This window comes from Micromys minutus (assembly GCF_963924665.1).
Source record: "Micromys minutus genome assembly, chromosome: 30".
In the NCBI taxonomy this organism is placed as follows: Eukaryota; Metazoa; Chordata; class Mammalia; order Rodentia; family Muridae; genus Micromys; species Micromys minutus.
In genome coordinates, this window is record NC_137965.1 from 18,890,666 (window position 1) to 18,910,578 (window position 19,913).

Sequence of the window (19,913 nt, forward strand, 5' to 3'; positions counted from 1 at the left end):
GGAGAGCTACCTGGTATCTGGATACTTCTCCTGGGGCCTAAATATTGATGTTCCCAGCCCTAAATGTGCTCTTAAATAGGGAAAGGAACTAAACTTCAGCAGATAACCTTGCTGGGAGAAAAACAGCACACAGGTCAGGAAGTTCAGACATCCCAGGAAATTAGTAGCTTCTATTAGATGACAGGGGAAAAGAATAAGAGTCCTGTATGTAACACATTGTACAGTGTTTGAAGGCTGTTTAAAGACATTTCTCCCAAGGGCTCGACACACTTACGGAGGTGTGTGAGGACACACTTGCCTCTGGGTAGCATGACTTTGCCTCTTGGCCCAAGCCGAAATGCAAGGGTATGACCCATCTCACCCTTGGCCACCTGCAACAATCGCACATTGTTAATTTTGCTGTCATTGATCACTGATGGGACCTTAGTCATTTGAACCAGTGACTCACCCAGTGGGTCCTGCCTAGTGCCTCCCCGATGGGGTGACACTCACCCTCCTGGGCCACTTGCTTTGCAGTGCCTGTTCGTGCATTCCCTGCGCAAGTTCTCCATGAGGGACTGGGGCATCGAGCAGAAGTGGATGTCTGTCCTCCTGGTATTGCTGCTGCTCTACAATGGTGGGTGCCATTTTTATCTCCAAACTTTCCCTGCTGGGATTCCGGGCTCACAGGCATCCTGAAGGGTGGCCTGGTCCCAGAGTCCCCAGGAGCGAGCGTCCAAGGGGAGTCCCTGGAGGAATATGCTGTGGCGCATTCCCTGGGCCCTGTGTTACACATGGCAGATGCTCGGATCCGGAAGAGAGACAAACCTGGGTGGCGAGAGCTACAGATTCAGCAGGCTTGGAACTTGGCCGAGGTGCTGGGGCACTGTCTCTTCCTTGTCCCCATTCCAGAAAGCATTTGCTGCAACGCTGGGGACTCTCGGGCTGCAGGGGGAGCTGACACGGGGGCATATGGCTCTCTGTTAGGATTCCTGTTGCAATCTGTTCCATGCCTTTCAGACATTCAGAAAACAAAATCACCTCTGGTTTGCTGTCTGCCCTTGAGCTCTGACCAGGGGAAGTCTTAAAAGATGAGCTCTTAGCTTGACAGAAGGCCTCTGCTGCCCGCCAGCCTTCTCTGTTCTGGTCAGTGTCCCATCTTCTCCCTTCCAGACCCTTTCTTCCCACTCTCCTTCCTGGTGAACAGCTGGTTCCCGGGGATGCTGGATGACTTCTTCCAGTCCCTGTTCCTGTGTGCCCTGCTGCTCTTCTGGCTGTGCGTGTATCATGGGATACGGGTCCAGGTAAGCAGACAGAGCTTCAGAGCAAGTGGTCCCGCGAGACCCTGGCCCTCACTGCCTAGCAGGGACATGCTGTGTGGAAGTGTTTGAGGCTTCATGTATTCGGTTAAGAGTAAGACACTATTTGCTGTGTATCTTAGTTTTTTTTTTTTTTTCTTCTACTATTTGTTTTTAGGGAGAAAGAAAATGTTTAACTTTCTATTTACCTAAATTCTTCATTGTTGCACTGCTGTGGCTGGCTTCTGTCACGCTGGGAATATGGCAGACGTAAGTAATGCTTCTGGGCTTCAGCCCCGGAAAGTGCCGACAGCGCAGGGCAGACTGGACCTGCCTGTCCTGCGATCTCACCCAGATGACAGCATCTGCCCCCAGCACAGTCAGATAACCCGATCCAAGGAGTTGGGCTTGGCTTGTGCGGCTTACATCCAAAAGGTCTTCTGGCCTAAGTGGGGAGTGAGAAAGCCTGTGTCGTCACAGGCTTCCTCAGCAAGAAATGACTTGGTTTGCTGGGACCTTCAGGCTTTCTGATCTTGCAGAGCTTCAAGCTTGTCCCTGCTCAGGCTCACGTGATCCTGGTTAGACCCACAGCCCTGCTGTAAATAGCCCTGCTGCCGGCCCGTGCATCACTGCCCAACTCCCCAGAGACACTGCTCAGCCAGACCCAGAGTGGTTTTTCTGTGGCTTTTCATGCTCCATTCGGGCCACAGTGGCCCTGACAAGTTTTGCAGCGTCCTTACCACGTGCTTCCCTGCAGCTTAGGTCCTGTGCCAATGCTGATTCTGAAAATTTAAGTTCACATATTTTCTGTTTACTTATCTATTGTGCGTGCTTTGCCTCCGTCTATCTCACATGCCTGGGTGTGCCGTGGAAATAGCTCCTGGGGCTGGAGAGATGGCCCAGTTGCGTGCACTCTTCCAGAGAACCCAAGTATGTTCCCGCTCCTCTACCAGGTGGCTTAGAGGCGCCTATGACCCCTCCAGGGCATCCTACACCTCTGCGCTCCAGGGTCACCTCCACTCATGTACACACAGCACTCAAGAAACACATGATATCAAAAGCAAATCCTCTAAAAAGATAGGCCTTTAGCTACATAAGGGATAGAGAGTCCTGCGCCTCCGCCATACTGATGGGGATGGACATAGTAGGCAGGTGCCCCTGTCTACTTAGTGCTGGATACTTTCTCAGTGTAAGATATAGGATTGTAAAGTCCTCCAAGTGCTATAGAAGCAAAAATTAAGGGGGAAAAAAAAAACAAGTGAAAGAAAATCCCAAGTCAGGAAAAGTATGAAGCACAGAGTAAGCTCTCTTATTAATCTGTATTTTCAACCCCATCTTTTTTTAGATTTAATGAATTAAATGATCCCATGTACCAGTATCGGGTTGACACCGGAAATTTTCAGGTGAGCAATATCCATGAAGACTTGGGACTTGCTGATCTTCTTTTATGAAGGGCCTGGTTTTGTAACTTTAATCATTCTGTTGGTATAAGCTTCCAAATGGCTGTTTAAAAAGGAATTATAGTAGTTCAGGAGTAAAAGAAGATCTGGGGACAAAGTAAGTTTATAGTCTGGGGAGATGGCTCATTTGGCCAAGTGCTTGCCACATAGGCATAAGGACCTCAGCCAGAGAGGGGATAAACTGGAGACAAACCGTGGTCTAGGTACTGGGGAAACCAGAGGAGAAAAACCCTGGGGTGAGGGGCCTGAAGTGGGTACCCTGGAGGAGTTTAGCTTAGAAATGGGCTCAGCACTGCAGGGATAGGCAGGGCAGTTTTCTGGGTGGAGGATGGACCAAGGAAGAGTCAGCTGAAGTCAGCGAGACTCCAACATTTAGAGGAATTGGTGACAGACTAGTCTGCTATTGCCTTTGTGCTTGTCTGGCCTGGGTCAGCATTTCTGTGGGAAACTGAGGCAGGAAGTGGGGCTGCAGAGTTAGGAGCTAGACTGCAAGGGTATGCAGCCCAGGCCAATACAGGTTCAGCTGGTGAGTGAGCCCCTTATGTTTCTCCATTTTGAAAAGAGGCAGTAATGGAATCTCTTCCATCATACTAGAGATGTGGAGCTCTTGGCCAGATGCCGCAGACGGGACTGTATCCTCAATTGTCAGTGAGCCCTTCCCAGCCAGGCTGTCTAGGGTGTAGCTGTGAGCGCTAAGAACACTGAGCAGCCCACGCCCTTTACTGAAGGACACAGCAGGGATCAAAGACTGCCAGGACCTGTGCTGGGAACAGATGTCCTGCCCCTCCCCCTTTCTGAGAAAAGGAACCAGACTGAAGGTTCTTCCCACTGTAGAAGCAGAACCCTGACCTTTGACCTGCAGTCCCAACCTCAGTGCTGTGACCATGAGAGGAAAGAAAAGGTGTGGAAACTCCTATCCACAGGAGCCTCGTGGGCAGGCAGGCTCAGTGAGGAGGGAACACATCTCCGGGAACCCAGACTTCACCAGAGCCACTGACCTCCAACCCTCGGACAAGGGCTTTCCCACCTCAAACTGTGGAAGGGATTGCTCCCAGACCTTAGGCCTTGTAGAACCTTCCATTCAGCCCCTTCTTTCTCAGGAACTCAGAACAGTCAAAGATTTGTATGAGGACCAACCGGGTCCAGCCCCAGGTCCTGCCAGCGTGACCTTTGTCCTCAGTAGCACAGTCATCAGGTCCCACCCAAGGCAAAGGCAGCAGCCGCTACCATTGCTCAGCACGTTGACCTTGGGTTCTAAGCAGAGCATTGGTGTTTGAGTTTATGTGATCTTGTTACGAGATTCCTGTGTTTGGGGAGCCCTTCCTAATGCTGTGGCAGCGCGGGTGACCCATGGCTATGGGTCCCCTCTAGTCACACTGGGCTTCAACGCCTATGAGGTTCTAAAGGACATTCTCCAAGGCCTAGTGTCAACCTCACCCAACATCTGTTTTCCAGGGCATGAAGGTCTTCTTCATGGTGGTATCTGCTGTATACATTTTATACCTTCTGTTCTTGATAGTGCGGGCCTGCTCTGAGCTCCGTCATATGCCTTACGTGGGTAAGTGCCACTCTGGGAAGCATGGGGTACGGGGGGGGGGGGTGAATCCCTAGAAGCCCCTGTCCCTAGAAAGCCATGAAATTCCTCAAGAAGGACTGGCAGTTTGGAGAGAACTCTTTAAAGTAGACCCTGGTGCCGTAGAGCCATGTAAGCTTCCGGGGACCTGTAAGGATTGTTAATAATTAATTAATAATTATAATTAACAACACTGTCCTTGACCAGGGCAAGCCACACAGTTGAGTGTCTTTTGCCATAAACCACTGTGTTGGGCCCTGCAGTATGTGGTCTTCCTCAGCCTCAGAAGTACGGGAATAGGACATGCAAGGGTGAGGGCCTGCCCAGGGGTGGCTTTGTTTTTGTTTTTGTGTTTCAGATTCTGAGGTGAGGGGAAATTTGCTAATGGAAGCATCTCCTTTTTTAGATCTTAGGTTAAAGTTTTTGACTGCGTTGACCTTTGTAGTGCTTGTTATTAGGTAAGACTTCATTGTGGGTAAGGGTGTGTGGGTATGCGTGGGGGGGGATGTGCTTGGGTGTTCATGTATCTGTAAGCCTGAGTATGCTTGGGTGTGCATGCATGTGTGCATCTGGGTGTGCTTGATTGCACATGCATGTATGTGTGTCTGGATATGCATGCATGTATGTATCTGGGTGTGCATTTATATGTGTGTGTCTGGAGCCAGAGGGTTAGCATGAGTATCTTTTTCATTTTCCATATTTTTTAAAATATTAACTAATTCGTTAATTCATTGTGCATGTTAGGGTGATACATGTGTGTGAGGAGGTCAGAGAAAAAGATGCAAGAGTTGGTTCTCTGCTCGCTCCTCCCATATGTGATCCAGAGAAGACTCTGGTCAGGCTTGGCCGCAGGCATCTTAACCTTTCAGCTCAGCTCTTCCTTCTGTAGAGACAGGCTCGTTCTCTGCACACCCCCAGATCCACTCCTCAGTGCTTACAGACGGCCTTTGCCACTCCCACACTCCGGGTTTTAACCCGTGTGCCAGGCACCTGAGCTCAGGTCCTCGAGCAGGTATGACAGGCATCAGCCTCTGCAGCCCCGGGACGGAATGGCTACTTAACACTGTGTTTCCATTCTTCCTGCTATTTCCATGTGAGGCGCTAATTCAGGGTGTTCATGGCAACACATTCACAGAGTCAGAAGGCTGGTGTCTTAGGATTCTATTGATGTGAGGAAACACCGTGACCAAGACAACTCTTATTCCTGCACAAAACATCATGACCAAGAAGCAAGTTAAGGGAGGAAAGGGTATATTCAGCTTACACTTCCATATCGCTGTTCATCACCAAAGGAAGTCAGGACTGGAACTCAAGCAGGTCAGGAAGCAGGAGCTGATGCAGAGGCCATGGAGGGATGTTCCTTACTGGCTTGCTTCCCCTGGCTTGCTCAGCTTGCTTTCTTATAGAACCCAGGTCTACCAGCCCAGAAATGGCACCACCCACAATGGGCTGGGCCCTCCCCCCTTGATCACTAATTGAGAAAATGCCTTACAGCTGGATCTCATGGAGGCATTTCCTCAAGAGAGGCTCCTTTCTCTGTGATAACTGCAGCTTGTGTCAAGTTGACACAAAACCAGCCAGTCCGAGAGGTTTAGTCCATTATTGTCATGGCAGCGTGCAGGCAGATGTGGTGCTGGAGAAGGAGCTGAGAGTTCTACATCTAGGGACTCAAGAGCTTGGGCTTCCTCTAACAAGGTCACACCTAATAGTGCCACTCCCTATGGGCCAAGCATCAAAATACATGAGTCCATGGGGCCAAATCTATTCAGACCAACACAGCTCCTGATCAAAGTTATATAACAGTCGGGTGGTGGTGGTGCATATCTATAATCCCTGCACTGGGAGGCAGAGGCAGGTGGATCCGAGTGTGAGGCCAGTCTGATGATACAGAGCAAGCTCCAGGGCAGCCAGGGATACATATACAAACCCTGTCTGGGGGGGGGGGGTTATAATGGCCTAGGTTACAAACATTCCATCATAAATGCCCAGGCTTGTGAAGTATGTTAATCCACGTTTCCCTGCTCACTCCAAACCTTGCTAGGCACATGTACAGACACCCACCCACATCGCAGAATTGTAGCCTGTGGAATTAATTACCTGAGGGATGCCTGTACCTAGAGATCCTTTTGGTGCTGAGAGCAGGACCCTGTGTGAGCAGGCATCAGGGAGAAGCCACTATGGGGCAGGTGGCAGCCCTGCACAAAGCCTTCCCCCGGGCAGTGTTTGTTCTAAGAGATTGACTACTTGGGTAGGCTTAAAAAAGCTAAAGCTGCTCAGTGGGCGTCTGCGCTGCTTTTTTTTTTTTTTTTTTTTTTTTTTTTTTTTTTTTGGTTGTATTGGTTTTTTTGTTGTTGCTGTTGTGTTTTTCCAAAGAGCAAAAGTGACTTCGGAGGGGGATATCAAATAGTGTGTGTCCAGAAGTATAGACGTTTCCTGTTAAGGCTTACTGTATCTCCACACAGCGGTTCCCCCTCTCTTTCAGCATCGTCATCCTCTATCTGAGGTTTGGAGCACAAGTGTTGCAGGACAACTTCGTAGCCGAACTCTCGGCTCACTACCAGAACTATATCCTTGTCCTGGGGAACTGGGCCTTCGAGCTCCCAGCGCTCATGGTTAACCCCTTAGCTTTGGACATTTATGAGGGCATCAGCCAGCCCTTACGATCTGAGCTCGACAGGCCTCAAGCATGCCTTGCCCTCTCTCTTGGCTTCCTGTTGGCCCTGGAAAGGGTGAGATTCGTCAGTCCCCCTTCTGAGGCAGGAAGCTGACACAGCAGGGCTGAGTCCGTGCCCATGATGAGTCACTGAACAGCCTGGATCCAAAAGGATGACCACACCAGACCACTCTTGGTGAGAACCTGAGTAAAACAGTTACAGGTTCAAATCCACATCAGTCCAGGGCTGTTTGCTCCCTCCAACAGAGACACAGACAGACGGGCAGACACCCCAAGCGTACACCGAGGACCAGCCAGGGATTGGAGCCCTGTGTGTTGACAGCATTTCTAAGCTTCATTCAGGTGCAGTGAGAGTCCAGCATCACATGGTATCAGCTTGAGTCTGGGGAAGGCTCGGGCGACAATGAAGCTCTGATTCCCCTGTGCCCACACCCAGTCCCTATTTTGTTCCTCCTGTCTTCCCTGTCCAAGGTCAGGTGGATGGAAAGCCTGTGTGTTGGGAGTAATGGGGCTTCTGTTTTATCACTTGTGACTGAGCTCCAGCCATCGGGTGCTTGGGGTCTGTAGTGTGGAAGAGGTAAGGACACCCTGAGCTTCCTATGCCAGCAGACCTCAGTGAACCTAGGTCTCTTATGGCAGCTAGCCACGAGCTTAACTGAAGCATCCTGGCATCTGGGCTGTGGATGTCCAGGCTGGTCCATCCTAGAAAGGGCTGCTGGGGGACGGGAGGCAGAGGCTGTGTGTCCACACTCACGCTTCTCCCTTGACCAACAACACCAGCTGAATTCCTGTCTTTCTATGGCCTATTGAACTTTTACCTCTACACGCTGGCCTTCGTATACTCTCCATCCAAGAATGCTCTGTACGGTAAGCCACCACCATGGGTCTGGGCTGCTCTCCAAATACTGAAACAGAAGTGTGCATTGGCTCAGGTGTTCCCGGGTGTAGGGCACTGTGACTCACAGCACCTTCTGTTTGGACAGAGGCGAACGGCAGCTAAATGGTGTCTGGAACACCGTAGCTCTACCTGTATCTCAGTCTAGGAATGCCACGGCTGAGTCAGTATGGGGCGTGGGATCCTTCAGACTCCCACCTAGGCTAATAACACAAAATGTTCTCATTAAGAAGTCTTTTGTTGGCTTTCAGAGTCCCAGCTGAAAGACAATCCTGCATTTTCCATGCTGAACGACTCTGATGATGATGTGATTTACGGGTAAGTCACCGCCACCAAGCACATCCCGCCTGGCTCTGCATGCTTACTGCAGTGACAGTGGCCGAAGGCTCCCTCCATGGCCTTAGACTGTTAGCTGGGGGTGCCAGGAGCCTTGTGGCTTTATTTTGTGTCCCTCGTATGGATTTAGTAGCATTCCGTTTTGCAGAATGCCTGCAGGATGGGGTAACTACACAACTATTCTGTGGTGCTGAAAGTCAAGTTGGGGAGAGTGGGCGGTTTTAGTTGACCCTAAGAGGTGGGCTGTGAGGTGAGTTCCTTCAGGATAGCTGTCAGTAAGAAGGCAGAGAAGCAGCCAAGAGCTACCAGGTGGTGGCGGTAGACTGGCTTAGTGAAGTGTCTGCTGTACACATGAGCACCCGGGGAAAATGCCAGGTTCTGTGCTGGGTGTGGTTGTCCATGACTTTAATCCCAGCACTCAGGAGACAGCAGCAGGTGGGTCTTCGGTGAGACCCTGTGGTGCATACCTATAGTCCCAGCCCTGGGGAGGTGGGAACCAGAGGATCCCAGGGCCTACTGGCCAGCCACTCTAGCAGAATCGGTTAGCTCCAGGTCCTGTGAGACGAGAGGTTGAGGAAGACACCTGATACTGACCTCTGGCCCCCACATGCTTGTGGCATGTACAGAGAGGGGCTGCCAGAGTGGCCGGGGGTCAAAGGTCTCTTTTAAAACAGGAGTGACTATGAAGAAATGCCTCTGCAGAATGGCCAGGCCATCCGTGCCAAGTGCAGGGACGAGTCGGACAGTGACTGAGCCCCGGGCAGCAGATGGGACAGCAAGGGGGCCGGAGGCCAGCCTGAGCGACGCGTTCCGGCCCCTTCTTCTATCCGTTTGTGTCTGGACTCCTCCATAAGCAAAGGTTTCCTGTTCCATATTTGTTTACATATTTTTAAAAGAAAAACCAAATGGATTGAAATGTTGGGCGGAGTTTGCTGTGAGGGTAGCCCCACCCTTTAAGAAGAGGGGCTGGCTGGTGGAGAATTCAAAGGCACATCCTTTACACTGGTATCAGGTGAGACGGAGCCTGTATGCAGTCATGAGGAGAAATTACCCGTTTTTAATAAAAAGAATTATGTACTTGTTTTCCTTTTAAAAAGCAATTGAGTCTGTGCAAGGCCTGATGACCAAGGTCCCAGAGTGGCAGTGACGACTCTTTCCTCTCTGTAGCACCGTTCTTGAGTGCTCTACCCTCAAGGGAAGCCTCACCAGTGCCTGCCTCAGGTGGGCGGTCTGCCTCCATCACACGGAGAGGTCAGTGTGCTGACTCCCAAGCATCTGGACCACATACGATGTCACTTTCAGGAATGGTGGGTGGATTTCAGGAATCCCAGCCATCACTGCCTCTGAGCAGAAGTGACAGAGAAGTTGAGGAGTCCAGAGTGGGCTGAGAGCCTGAGGAAGCTAAGGCGGCCCCAGGCCAGTGGCGTTGCAGACAAGGTCCTGTGTCATGGTGCTCCTGAAGGGTCTATGTACAGACAGGATTGGGTCTCCCTGTGCTCGAGGTGGGAAATGGGATGGCCCTTCCCCTTCCAAAAGTATCTGCATCTCTACAGTATAGAACCCCCCCCCCCCGAGAGCTCTATTATTTTTTTAGTGAAAGTTACATGAAATACAAATGTTTTTGAAATTCTTTATTGCCAGAAAGACTTTCTGTTTAACATTAGGAACTACAATAAAGAAAAAGTAAAACATTTTGAATGGTTATAGAGACACCTTCAGATGAAAGAGCTTACCCCAAGCTCATTCTGTGTTTGGAGTGTTGCTCTGTGGAGAACGGATGTCACCCCCTGGTGAAGTTCAGCACTGGAAGTCCTGAGTGCTCCTCCGAGTTTCCTTCCCCACACAGATCGTCTCGGGGAACACCAGGCGACGGTAGCCATCCTACCTGCCTCCGTCTTAGCGAATCCAGAGGCCCAGCTTGGATATGAAGCATGTTTCCTTCATCTATGCACCAACTCAGATTTCTCCTCTGAGCCGCAGGTTACTGTGTGGGCCGGGACTCCAGGGTTGGCAGAGACTCTTCGTCCTGTCTGCCTCCTTAAACTTCAACATACTTTAATATGGATCCTTTGTGCGTTGGTTCATTTAAGACAAACTTGTAAATATGAACGTTGGAATGGAACTGTCATGGCAAGGGTAACGGGTTTACATGATTTTTCACGTGTGTTGTGATCGGTGAGTCTGTTGGAGAAGATACCTACCGGATGGGTGTTTGTTAACCTGCCCTTCCCTTGCATTGGACCACTGCAGCTGCCATTTTATGGATACTGACTTGTGTGATCCCAAGATGTTCTAATACGTAAGAGTTTACATGTTTTAATAATTATCAATAAGTCTCCATGGTTTAGAAAGCTATTATTTATCAGTCAGTGTAAGATATTTTAAGCATCTAGATACAGACATCAGAACTTTTTAAAACTGCCCAGTAGTATATTATAAACTGATCCTAGTCTCCATAAAAGTAAGGGAATTTTTTTTCTTTTGAAACAAGAACTGCAGAGAAGTGTGTGCATCATGTGCTGTGTGCTGTGTAAAGCTCTGCTCACAGAACTAAGCCTTCCATGTGTAGGTGGAAGCTCAGGTGTTAGGTTAAAACACTAAACTCCGCCGGGACTTTTGGTAGTAACCAGAAGACTGTTTTGTTCTGAGGGGATTAAATTTTTGTAAACTGAAGCTATAGGGTAATGGTTTGAATCATACTGTCTTTGGGGTATTTTTTTATATTGGTTCAATCCAGGAGAACCTGGAAGATGGTGGCTCCCGGATCCCCCGGTGAGAGCTACATTATCCCTGTGGATAGTAAATCTGCTTGATTTATTGTCAAATCACTGCAGCAGTGATCTGGTGCCTTCAAGCCCCGTTTGAAAGGCTCAAGAAGAGATAAATCTGAGGCTCGTGAGGCGGTCTCTGTACAGTTAGGTTGAAGTAAGTTTAGGTATGTAAAGTCACCCTGCAGATGGACAGTTTATAGAGCAAATCTCACCAGCCTCAGGTGCTGAACCATTGAAGGCACAGTAAGGATAAACAGGTTCAAACATGGTTGCTAATCTTTATAAGGAAAACACAAGCACCCACAAGAGGGAGAACCAAGACCTTCCATGAGGAACAGACCTGAGACTTGATGTGTATTTGCATATTTGAGGGTTTGCAGTAGTAGTTAGATTGGAGGGGTTGCGGGGTTTGTTTTTTTTTTTTTTCAGGGCAAAGGGAAATTGATTTCATCAGACACCTTGCTGAGCATTTGTTTACCTTGGTGGTCTGGGTGCTGCTAGGTGCTACCATTCTGATATATCCTGTGACACAGAATAATTCCATTGTATGGCACAGAGGGATTTCCTGCTTCTGAAAACTACCTTTGTACAAATGTCTGTAAATACCTGCCAAATGAAAACACTAGCCTCTAAGTCCTGAAGGAACGCTGTTTGGACGTCAGTGGATCGGTGCTGCCTGAGCAGTCAGTTGAGGAATAAATGCTTACTCATGAACAACTCAATAAACCCCACAGCTGGGGCTTTTGTACCAGACTCTTTGTTGCTGTGACGGGAGTCCTTTCAGCTCACAGGTCCATGGCTGGCTCCCTTCACCATGGGCCTGGGATGAGGAAGAACCCAATGCCTAGAGTGTGTGGCCAGGTTACTCACCTCCTGGCGGCCAGGACAGGAAGCAGGGTGACAGGAAGGGACCAGAACAAGACCGAAGCTCTTACCCACCAGAGCTACTCACTGTAACCTGCTTCCCTCAAGTTTCCATAGCATCCCAAATGAGGACCAAGGATTTGACACGCACCTGTAGGGGACATTTCTCACCATAACAGCTTCATTCAGATACTGTCTCTTGGTCACTGATGTTAATATATCTCTTAACTTAATCTCTGATGTGTATTCCTTGCTTTTTATAGGAAGAGGCCCTCAGAGACCACAGCGAGGCTCTTCAGACAGGGATACCGGGGAGATGGCTCAGTGGGTTAAACACTTGCTGTGTGAGAATGAGCCTGAGTTTGGATCTGCAGCATTCGTGTAAAAGCAGGCACACTGGTACCTGTCTGTACCCCAGGGCTAGGAAAACAGCAGAGACAGAAAACATGCTGGAGCTGGACACAGAAAGATCATGCATGAGTGTGCACTCCCACACACACGCGTGGCCCACAAGGAGCACCACAGAGCAGTCAACAAACAGCCTAGTCTTTGGGGTTCCTCGTCACTAGGATTTGTGACTTGAAATTAACTGGATAAACTATAGGCCCTCTGTAATACCCACACTACAGCACTGTTAAGAACACATTCTGAAAGCTGCAGGGTAACAGCCCTGTGCCAAGCATGCATAGGTCAGAGCTTACTGGCTTGCCCAACCTTCACTTCCAGAAAGCAGGAACTAGGAATGTAGGGTTGCAACATGGCCAGGCTCCTGTCCTACAGGTCAAATGGGCCCATTTCTATACTGGAAGACCAAGGCAGAGCTACGTTGTTTTTCCCTCTATTAAGAGGGCAAACGTGTTTATATTATTTATATTTCCTAGGGGAAGAATCTCAGGAGTCTTTTTCTCCTGTGCTTTTTGCTTCCTGGTTTGTGCCACGTGAGGCGACCAGTGCAAAGAAAGTAAACTGATGGGCCAGTGACACAGTGCAGCAGGTAGAGAGGCTTGCCACCAACCCTACCTGACTTCTGTTCCTGGGGCCAAGTGGTGGAGAAAGAGCCAACTCCTACAAGTTGCCTTTGACCTTTGAACCCACAGGTGTGCCATGGGATACATGCTTACTCAGTCTCACAAATGTAATTAAAACATTAGAGCTAAACTAACAGGGTAGAAACATCGGCCATTCTTCTAGATCTGAGTGAGGCTAACCCGCCCCTGAGGTTTAGTGAGCTCTCTGCCAGCGTTAGCAATTTCACCACAGTAAGAAACAGGCCTGTGGCCTTCGAGCATCACCTGCAGACTGGCGTTGCACTGTCCTGACAGCATCAGCCGGAGTCTGACCATTAGCTCAGGTTTACTCTATGTCAGCATGCAAAAGGCTAGAAATAACCTTTTGTCTTTTCCTCAAACTAGTTCTATGACTGCTCCAGGTCTACGAAGAACACACAAACCTTAATTGTGAATAATTTATTATTCTAACAAAAGTATAAAGTATGGAAAATTAGTGTATCTGAATCGTTTCAGAAAGTAGAGAAGTTTGCACCAGCAGACTGGAGTATTTAGCACCTTTGAGAAGACAGTTAAGACAACGGTACTGGCTGCCTCGGATGACAGGAGACTGCTCATCTGCCTGGCGTCGTGTGGCCCCTGAGACTGGGGAGTCATTTGGTTTATTCTCTACGTTTTGAGAGTGCCTCAGAACAACTTAAAGAGGAAGGTGTTCGCCCAACGTAGCTGGTGGGTAAGGTGGACTAGAAGCGCCGGACGGGAAGCTGAGGCTGGCAAGGTGGTCAGATGGACAGTCCGAAGGCGCTGACGATGCAGTACATGGTCTTGTTCTCCCATCGGACTGTGCAGCTCCCTGTGGGGGAGACACACACAGGAAATGAGGCCCAGAAAAGCAGGTCCCACTGTGCCAGTGCTGTGGTGCATGCCTGACACACAGAGAGGGCGAGCACCCACAGAATGTTTTCGGGGTTTGTTTTAGATAGGATCTCACTGTGTAGTCCAGGCTAGCCTCAGACTCGGAGAGATCTGCCTGTCTATGCCTTGCCAGATCTGGCATGGGCACCACTCCACCAGGCGATGGTAACTTACAGAAATGCACTGACATTGAGACACTAAGTGTGCATCATAGAACACTGCTTAGTGCCGCAGATCTCTGAAGCACAGCGCTATGTGAGGGCTCAAGAGCAGTGGGCATTGTCTAGGAAGGTGAGAATCCTACCGTCCGTGGAGCTGTCCCAGAAGCAGGAACTTGCGGTGTGTAACCCAGCACCGTTCTTCTGCATGATGACACAGGTCACTTAAATTAAACAAACGTGTTAGAAAATTAAAACAAGCGTGTTAGAAAAACTGGCAATATACAGGGGCCGACTGGTGTCTCACCCTGACAAATGCATCTCCTTTCTCTTAACACGTTCTCCACATGTCTGATCAGACATCCTGTGAACTCGTGTTTGACATAATGCCTGAGACACTGGCATCAGCCTGACACACAAAGTGCGTGGCACACCCACTACACAAGGGACCCGGTTCCAGAAGGAACTTTCTTGGAAGTTCGACAACCCACTGCTAAGTGTCTTCTCTTCTGGCACCAGACACACCTCAGATCAGTATTTAAAGAAACTCAAAATATACAAGATGAAAATCTATTACCAATGTATTTAAATGGTTTCCCCAGTTTGGTGAGTTGGCTCAAAGTCTGCTCGACAACGTTAGTGGTCCACTGGTTGACTTTGCTGTGCTGGTAGGCGTTACCACCGATGGCACTTTCTATGGCCTAGGGGACAAAAGCACAAGAGGTCATGGAGAGAACACGCTCACCAGTCAGCCAACACGGCTCACGGCCCTCCTAGGAACTGAAGACAGAACTCTGGGAAGGTGTGAGCTTATGCTGAGTCATGGGCTTCTGCACGTGTGGCCTCTGCTCGGCAGCTTGCACTGCATCCTGTGACGCTTACGATGGCTGAAGATCAATGCCCTATAGAATCTGTCTGTTGGGCTCAATATTTACATGTCCATTGAACAAAAGCTCAGCTTGTGGATGCTGCTCTCCAGATCTAACAATAGGCAACACTTCTTATGGAGGCAGAAAAAATATTTTGCCAGTTTCTTAAAAGTATACTCGTCATTGTTAACCAAACCATAAAATATATAATGTGTGTATGTTAGATGACATTTTACTGGATGTCTGTACAACTGGCAACATACAACCTATCTAGTCTTGTAATTCTGTGGCCTCATTGCATGGACTGTGTTACCACACTCTCCAGATAGCTGAACCTTTCACACCGAAGCTGGAGCTTGCAGTAGCATTTGCAGGGCACAGCTCACTGCCCTGCCCTGTAATATCAGTGACTCGGGGTCGGTCTTCAGCATCCCCTCTCCCAGATGCCAGTGAGGCTCGGAGCAGCTCCCTCCCCTCCTACCCTGCTAGAAGCCTGAAAATGAAGGTTTCATGACAGCCTAAAGACAGACTCAGGTCCGGGGGCCTTCCCTGCACATGGTGGAGAAGGAATGGGTCAGACATTCCAGGCTAAGGGTAGAAACAGCATTTGAGGGATAAACTGTGGTTTCCACCTCCGGCTGAGCAGTCATACTGACCCAGCTCTGTCAGTGTCTGCCCACTCTAGGCTGAGAGCACACAGCTGAGGACTGGCGGCCTTGCTTTGGTCACGGTATGGCTAAACACGAATACTGTCAATGGAGGAAGGGCAAACCCCCTCCATGCACTATGAAATCCAGTTTTTAGGGAGAAAGGAAAACTAATGTTGGATCCGCTCATGTTCCAACTTGAGGACAGAACTGACCTGCTGCCAGGGCCAAACAGCTGAGTCACCTCACTCTTTGCTATGGACTGCTAACATGCACTTTCAACCACCTGCTGCCTAGAAACACAGTCTAAGTGGATGCAGAAAACCAGAGGCCCTGCCCATTCCTAACAAACCCACTCTATTCTTCACAGTTCCGGCTTAATCCACCACCTTCCTGCCTGTTCCACAGGAAGCACTGCAGGGAAGGAAGAATAAAAGGCACCAGAAAAATCACACTGGGTGTTGAGCATTGTACGTAACAGAGAGGAAATCATTTTGGTTTTGGATACTTCTCACAACAGTGTGGTTCTTTAACACTCTGGCACAAGTCAATAATGGACCTCAAAAAGCTTACAGTGTAGTCAGCCCAGAATTACTCCAGGGAACCTCAAATGGGAAGAAGGGTTTATTCGCGCTCCCAGCCCATGATGGAGAGAGGCGTGGCAGTCAGGCCTTGAGGCAGCTGAGCACAGTGGCAGTTGGGAAGCCAAGGTAAGGAATGCTGGGGCTCGGTATGCTTTCTCCTTTGTCTTTGGATTGGGACCCTCCGTGCGTGCAGAACAGCAACACCCACATCCTGGGCGGGTCTTTCACCTCAGCTAGCCTAATCTAGACAATTCTTCACAGACATAAAGATGTGTGGTGACCAACCACCTCACATTTCCACCACCATGATGGACTGTCTCCATTCTAACCATGAGCCAAAATAAACCCTTCCTCCCTAAACTCTGTTTCTGTCGGACACACTCACCGTGTTCCAAGTCCCTTTGCCTGTTGTCTGCGTTGTTTAAGAGAAGTACTATGATTGCTATCAAGAATGTATTTAAAATGTAAGAAAAACCTATGAATAACTCCTAACTATATCTCCAGGTCCTGAGTTACATACGCTGTTACATTTTCTCTGCAGTTGCTCTTTTTCATCCAGCACTGGAGACATTCACGCATGTGTCATGAGTCTGCATGCTACAAGGTCAAAGAATCCACCTTGACACTTTCTAACGCCACATAAGACTTCTTGAGTCAGTAGATATAATTTATATAATACAGGAGTTAATTTTTACTCTGATATAAAGATGTTTGAAATGTCAAAACACAGACGCTCAATAGCTCTTGAGATTTTTCCCGCTTTAAATTCACATGGCGTTTTCCTTCATACATGGTGCACTGGTGCCTTCATGTCAACCTGACACAAGCTCAAGTCATTGGTAGCAGGGACCCAATTATGAAAGTGCCTCCATAAGGTCCGGTTTAAGGCATTTTCTTAAAATATATTTTAAGTAATTTATTTATTTAATGTATGTGAGTACTCTGTCGCTATCTTCAGACACACCAGAAGAGGGCATCGGATCCCATTACAGATGGTTGTGAGCCACCATGTGGTTGCTGGGAATTGAACTCGGAACCTCTGGAAGAGCAGTCAGTGCTCTTAACCACTGAGTGAGCTATCCAGCCTGTAAGACATTTTCTTTTCTTTTCTTTCTTTATTTATTTAGTTGTGAGTACATGTAGCTGTCTTCAGACACACCAGAAGAGGGCATCAGATCTCATTACAGATGGTTGTGAGCCACCATGTGGTTGCTGGGAATTGAACTCAGGACCTCTGGAAGAGCAGTCAGTGCTCTTAACCACTGAGCCATCTCTCTAGCCCGTAAGACATTCTCTTAATTATTAATTGGCTAGGAAGGGCCTATTGTGGGTGGTGCCATCCCTCGGCTTGTCCTGGGTTCTGTAAGAAAGCAGCTGAGCAAGCCAGTAAGTGGGTCCCTCCATGGTCTCTGCAACAGCTCCTGCCTCCAGGTTCTGCATGAGCTCCTGTCCTGACTTCCTTTGGTGATGAAGTGTGATGTGGAAGTGTAAGCAGAATAAACCCCTTCTTCCTCATGCTGCTATAGTCATGGTGTTAAATCACAGTAACCGTAACACACATAGTATCAGTTCTTACCTCCTTTACAATGTTGCTCACTTCGTCAACAACAAAAGCAGTCTGTTAAGAAAGAGAATGTAGGTAAGTTTGGTTTGAAAGAGCTTTCTGCACAGTATCAATAAGAACACAATGAGAGAGTGAACAACTTAGAACCCAGGCTGCAGAGGAACCTCAGAGCCCAGAGGTGTGAAGCAACTGTCTGGGTGTCACACTGCAAGCCGAGCTTCACTTCCAACTAGACTCCTCTCCTTCCCCTGCAGCTGGCTGTCAGGACCATTAGCCAGTACAGGTGCCATATTCTGAGCCACACCGCTTCCGTACAAAGCAGATGAAGAAATGTAAGTAATCCAATGTAAAGATGGGACGTCCTCTTCCGGGAGGTGAACAGATGAGGATGTTTAAAACGTAAAAGGCTGACGAGTGCCTATCATTAAGCCCTGATGAACTACTTCAGGACCAAGCATCAGCTGACTGGTGGGCTGCCAGCAAAGTGGTTTTCTTATTCTCCTTTTAACATAATACTGGATTTGAAAGAGTGTAAGGGTTTTCTGAAAACATTAGCCAGGCGCTAGCTAGTGTGCTTTGTACATGAGAATCAATGAACTATCCCAAGTTCTGGGCTATCCTTAGCACTGGCTATGCCATATTTTATTACAGGCTTTCCTGACTGCTAACCACAGTGGACCCTGCCCTGTTCTAGTATTGACTAACATCCCTTTCTCTTCAGGAGAACAAGAATTGACCACTCAAAGCCATCTCCCTTGCCAGACGCCCCAAGAAGTCAGTTGAAAACAAAGCTGAAATCAGTGAAATACTGAAAATGTGGTGCTCTTTCAGGGAAACGTCTACTGAAACGCTCTTCCTGAGTGACTACGGGGACCCGAAGCCACAGAGCAAAGTCCCTGTATAACTTTCCATGCAGTTAAAGGAAGAAAATCACAAGAGAAGTTGTATTGAAGCCAGTGGGTACTGCCAACTGCTGCAAAAAGGGAAACGAGCTGAGGAGAACCTGGGGAGTTAGGGGCAGGTAGAAAGGGCTCAGCCGAGAGGGCTGCTGGGTAAACAATGGAGCCGACACTGTGTAAAACACTGATAACTGTCCAGACACTTCACATGCACAAGCTGGAATTACAGCTCGGTTTTTGGGGCTTCCTCTTCACATGGCCATTGCCTTCCTATAAAGTTTAACTGGCTGTGACTACCATAAAAGCCAGTTTTCAGCCATACAAGTAATCACTGTCTGCCAAGCACCCCCTCCGCTAGCTGCTTCTCCATTGTGGCCTGAGATTCTTTACTTACTTTTCACCAGTGTCCAAACAGAACGATCCTGTCTGCTATAAGTGTTGTGAAAATAGACCAAAACTGAAAGTTTCTGATAAATGCAGTCTTACTCTTCCCTCAGAATATCCCTAGTTGACACTTTAGATATGTCAAAAGAGGAAGTGTTCGGGTCTTGTTTTTGCTGTTGACAAATTGTGTGAGATTTTATTGAGTCTCAACAAAGATTATTCAGGAAGAAAAGAGCAACTATTCTATAATGGGCGTCCATTCAGCGGTTTCTCAAATACATGTCAGCACGAAGGAAAAGGCATTCTGACAACATATCAGCAAGGCGAGTGGCTTGAGGGCACTAAGGGGCATTGCATTCTTCCCCCCACAAGAATGAGCGATCCCGTTACTATCAACTGAAATGAAATGTACCCAGTCGCTGTGGCCTGGGTGGGAGGGAGCGCCGCACTGAAGGACAAGGTGCGGCACCGAGACAAAGGCAGGTTCTGTTCTCTCGTCCCGTACTTGGCAGACGGACAGTCAGGACAGCAGACCCCCACTGCGGTTACCGGGAGCTGGCCCTGTGCGACCGTGTCATCATACATGCCACAGCAGGATGCCTCTTTTCCCAATCTCGGCACCGGCTGGTGCCCAGCCGTGCTCAAGGGGTGGGAGTGATGTCATTCTCCCGGAGGACGCCGTGAACCCCACCGAGACCAGGAACCCCGCGCTGTCTCCGCGGACCGCGGGCACCGCCCACGCGGGAAAGACGCGGAGTGGACGCTGGGAACCGCCACCCAGGCTCATCAGCCTCCGGCCAGGTGGCCGTGAGCAGAGGCTGCATCTTTCCAGGCGGGGCCCCGCCACACCCGGATCTCAGCCGCCACCCTCTCTCCCACGGCCCATCCCGAGGTTACCTCCTCAGAGGCCTGGAAGTCTTCCATCTTCCCTCTAGCGCGTCTGCTACGCCCGCCGAGTAGAGTGGACTGCGCAGGCGCGCTCACGCCACGCCCACTCCATCCCACCTCTCCACCCCCGCGAGCTACGGACCCTGAC

The 19,913-nt window shown here is 49.1% G+C and overlaps 2 protein-coding genes across 2 annotated transcripts in view; one reads left to right on the forward strand and one right to left on the reverse strand.

Moving 5' to 3' along the window:
- The window catches only part of TMEM181 (transmembrane protein 181), a 38,950-nt gene extending 27,253 nt beyond the window's left edge, over window positions 1-11,697 (forward strand). The window contains exons 8-17 of the mRNA XM_080941857.1: window positions 517-616; window positions 1,153-1,283; window positions 1,456-1,547; window positions 2,623-2,680; window positions 4,193-4,295; window positions 4,717-4,768; window positions 6,793-6,875; window positions 7,762-7,851; window positions 8,131-8,197; window positions 8,890-11,697. Coding sequence (XP_080797983.1) covers window positions 517-616; window positions 1,153-1,283; window positions 1,456-1,547; window positions 2,623-2,680; window positions 4,193-4,295; window positions 4,717-4,768; window positions 6,793-6,875; window positions 7,762-7,851; window positions 8,131-8,197; window positions 8,890-8,968 — 855 coding nt within the window. The 3' untranslated portion in view covers window positions 8,969-11,697. The remainder of the gene's footprint in view (window positions 1-516; window positions 617-1,152; window positions 1,284-1,455; window positions 1,548-2,622; window positions 2,681-4,192; window positions 4,296-4,716; window positions 4,769-6,792; window positions 6,876-7,761; window positions 7,852-8,130; window positions 8,198-8,889) is intronic.
- Window positions 11,698-13,350: 1,653 nt separating this feature from the next.
- On the reverse strand, window positions 13,351-19,852 carry DYNLT1 (dynein light chain Tctex-type 1). The gene is made up of 5 exons (XM_080941515.1): window positions 19,775-19,852; window positions 17,607-17,648; window positions 14,508-14,631; window positions 14,077-14,154; window positions 13,351-13,710 (listed from the first exon to the last, which is right to left on the reverse strand). Exons 1-5 carry the CDS (start codon window positions 19,799-19,801, stop codon window positions 13,640-13,642), a joined length of 342 nt encoding a protein of 113 aa, XP_080797641.1. The 5' UTR covers window positions 19,802-19,852; the 3' UTR covers window positions 13,351-13,639.
- Window positions 19,853-19,913: the final 61 nt, after the last annotated feature.

Excerpts from the sequence above, each read along its gene's own strand:
- DYNLT1 (XM_080941515.1), bottom strand. The coding sequence starts at position 19,801 with ATGGAAGACTTCCAGGCCTCTGAGGAG. Across the intron at positions 17,649-19,774 it reads ACTTCCAGGCCTCTGAGGAG|ACTGCTTTTGTTGTTGACGA; the intron begins GTAACCTCGGGA and ends CTTTCTTAACAG. Across the intron at positions 14,632-17,606 it reads TGAGCAACATTGTAAAGGAG|GCCATAGAAAGTGCCATCGG; the intron begins GTAAGAACTGAT and ends TTTGTCCCCTAG.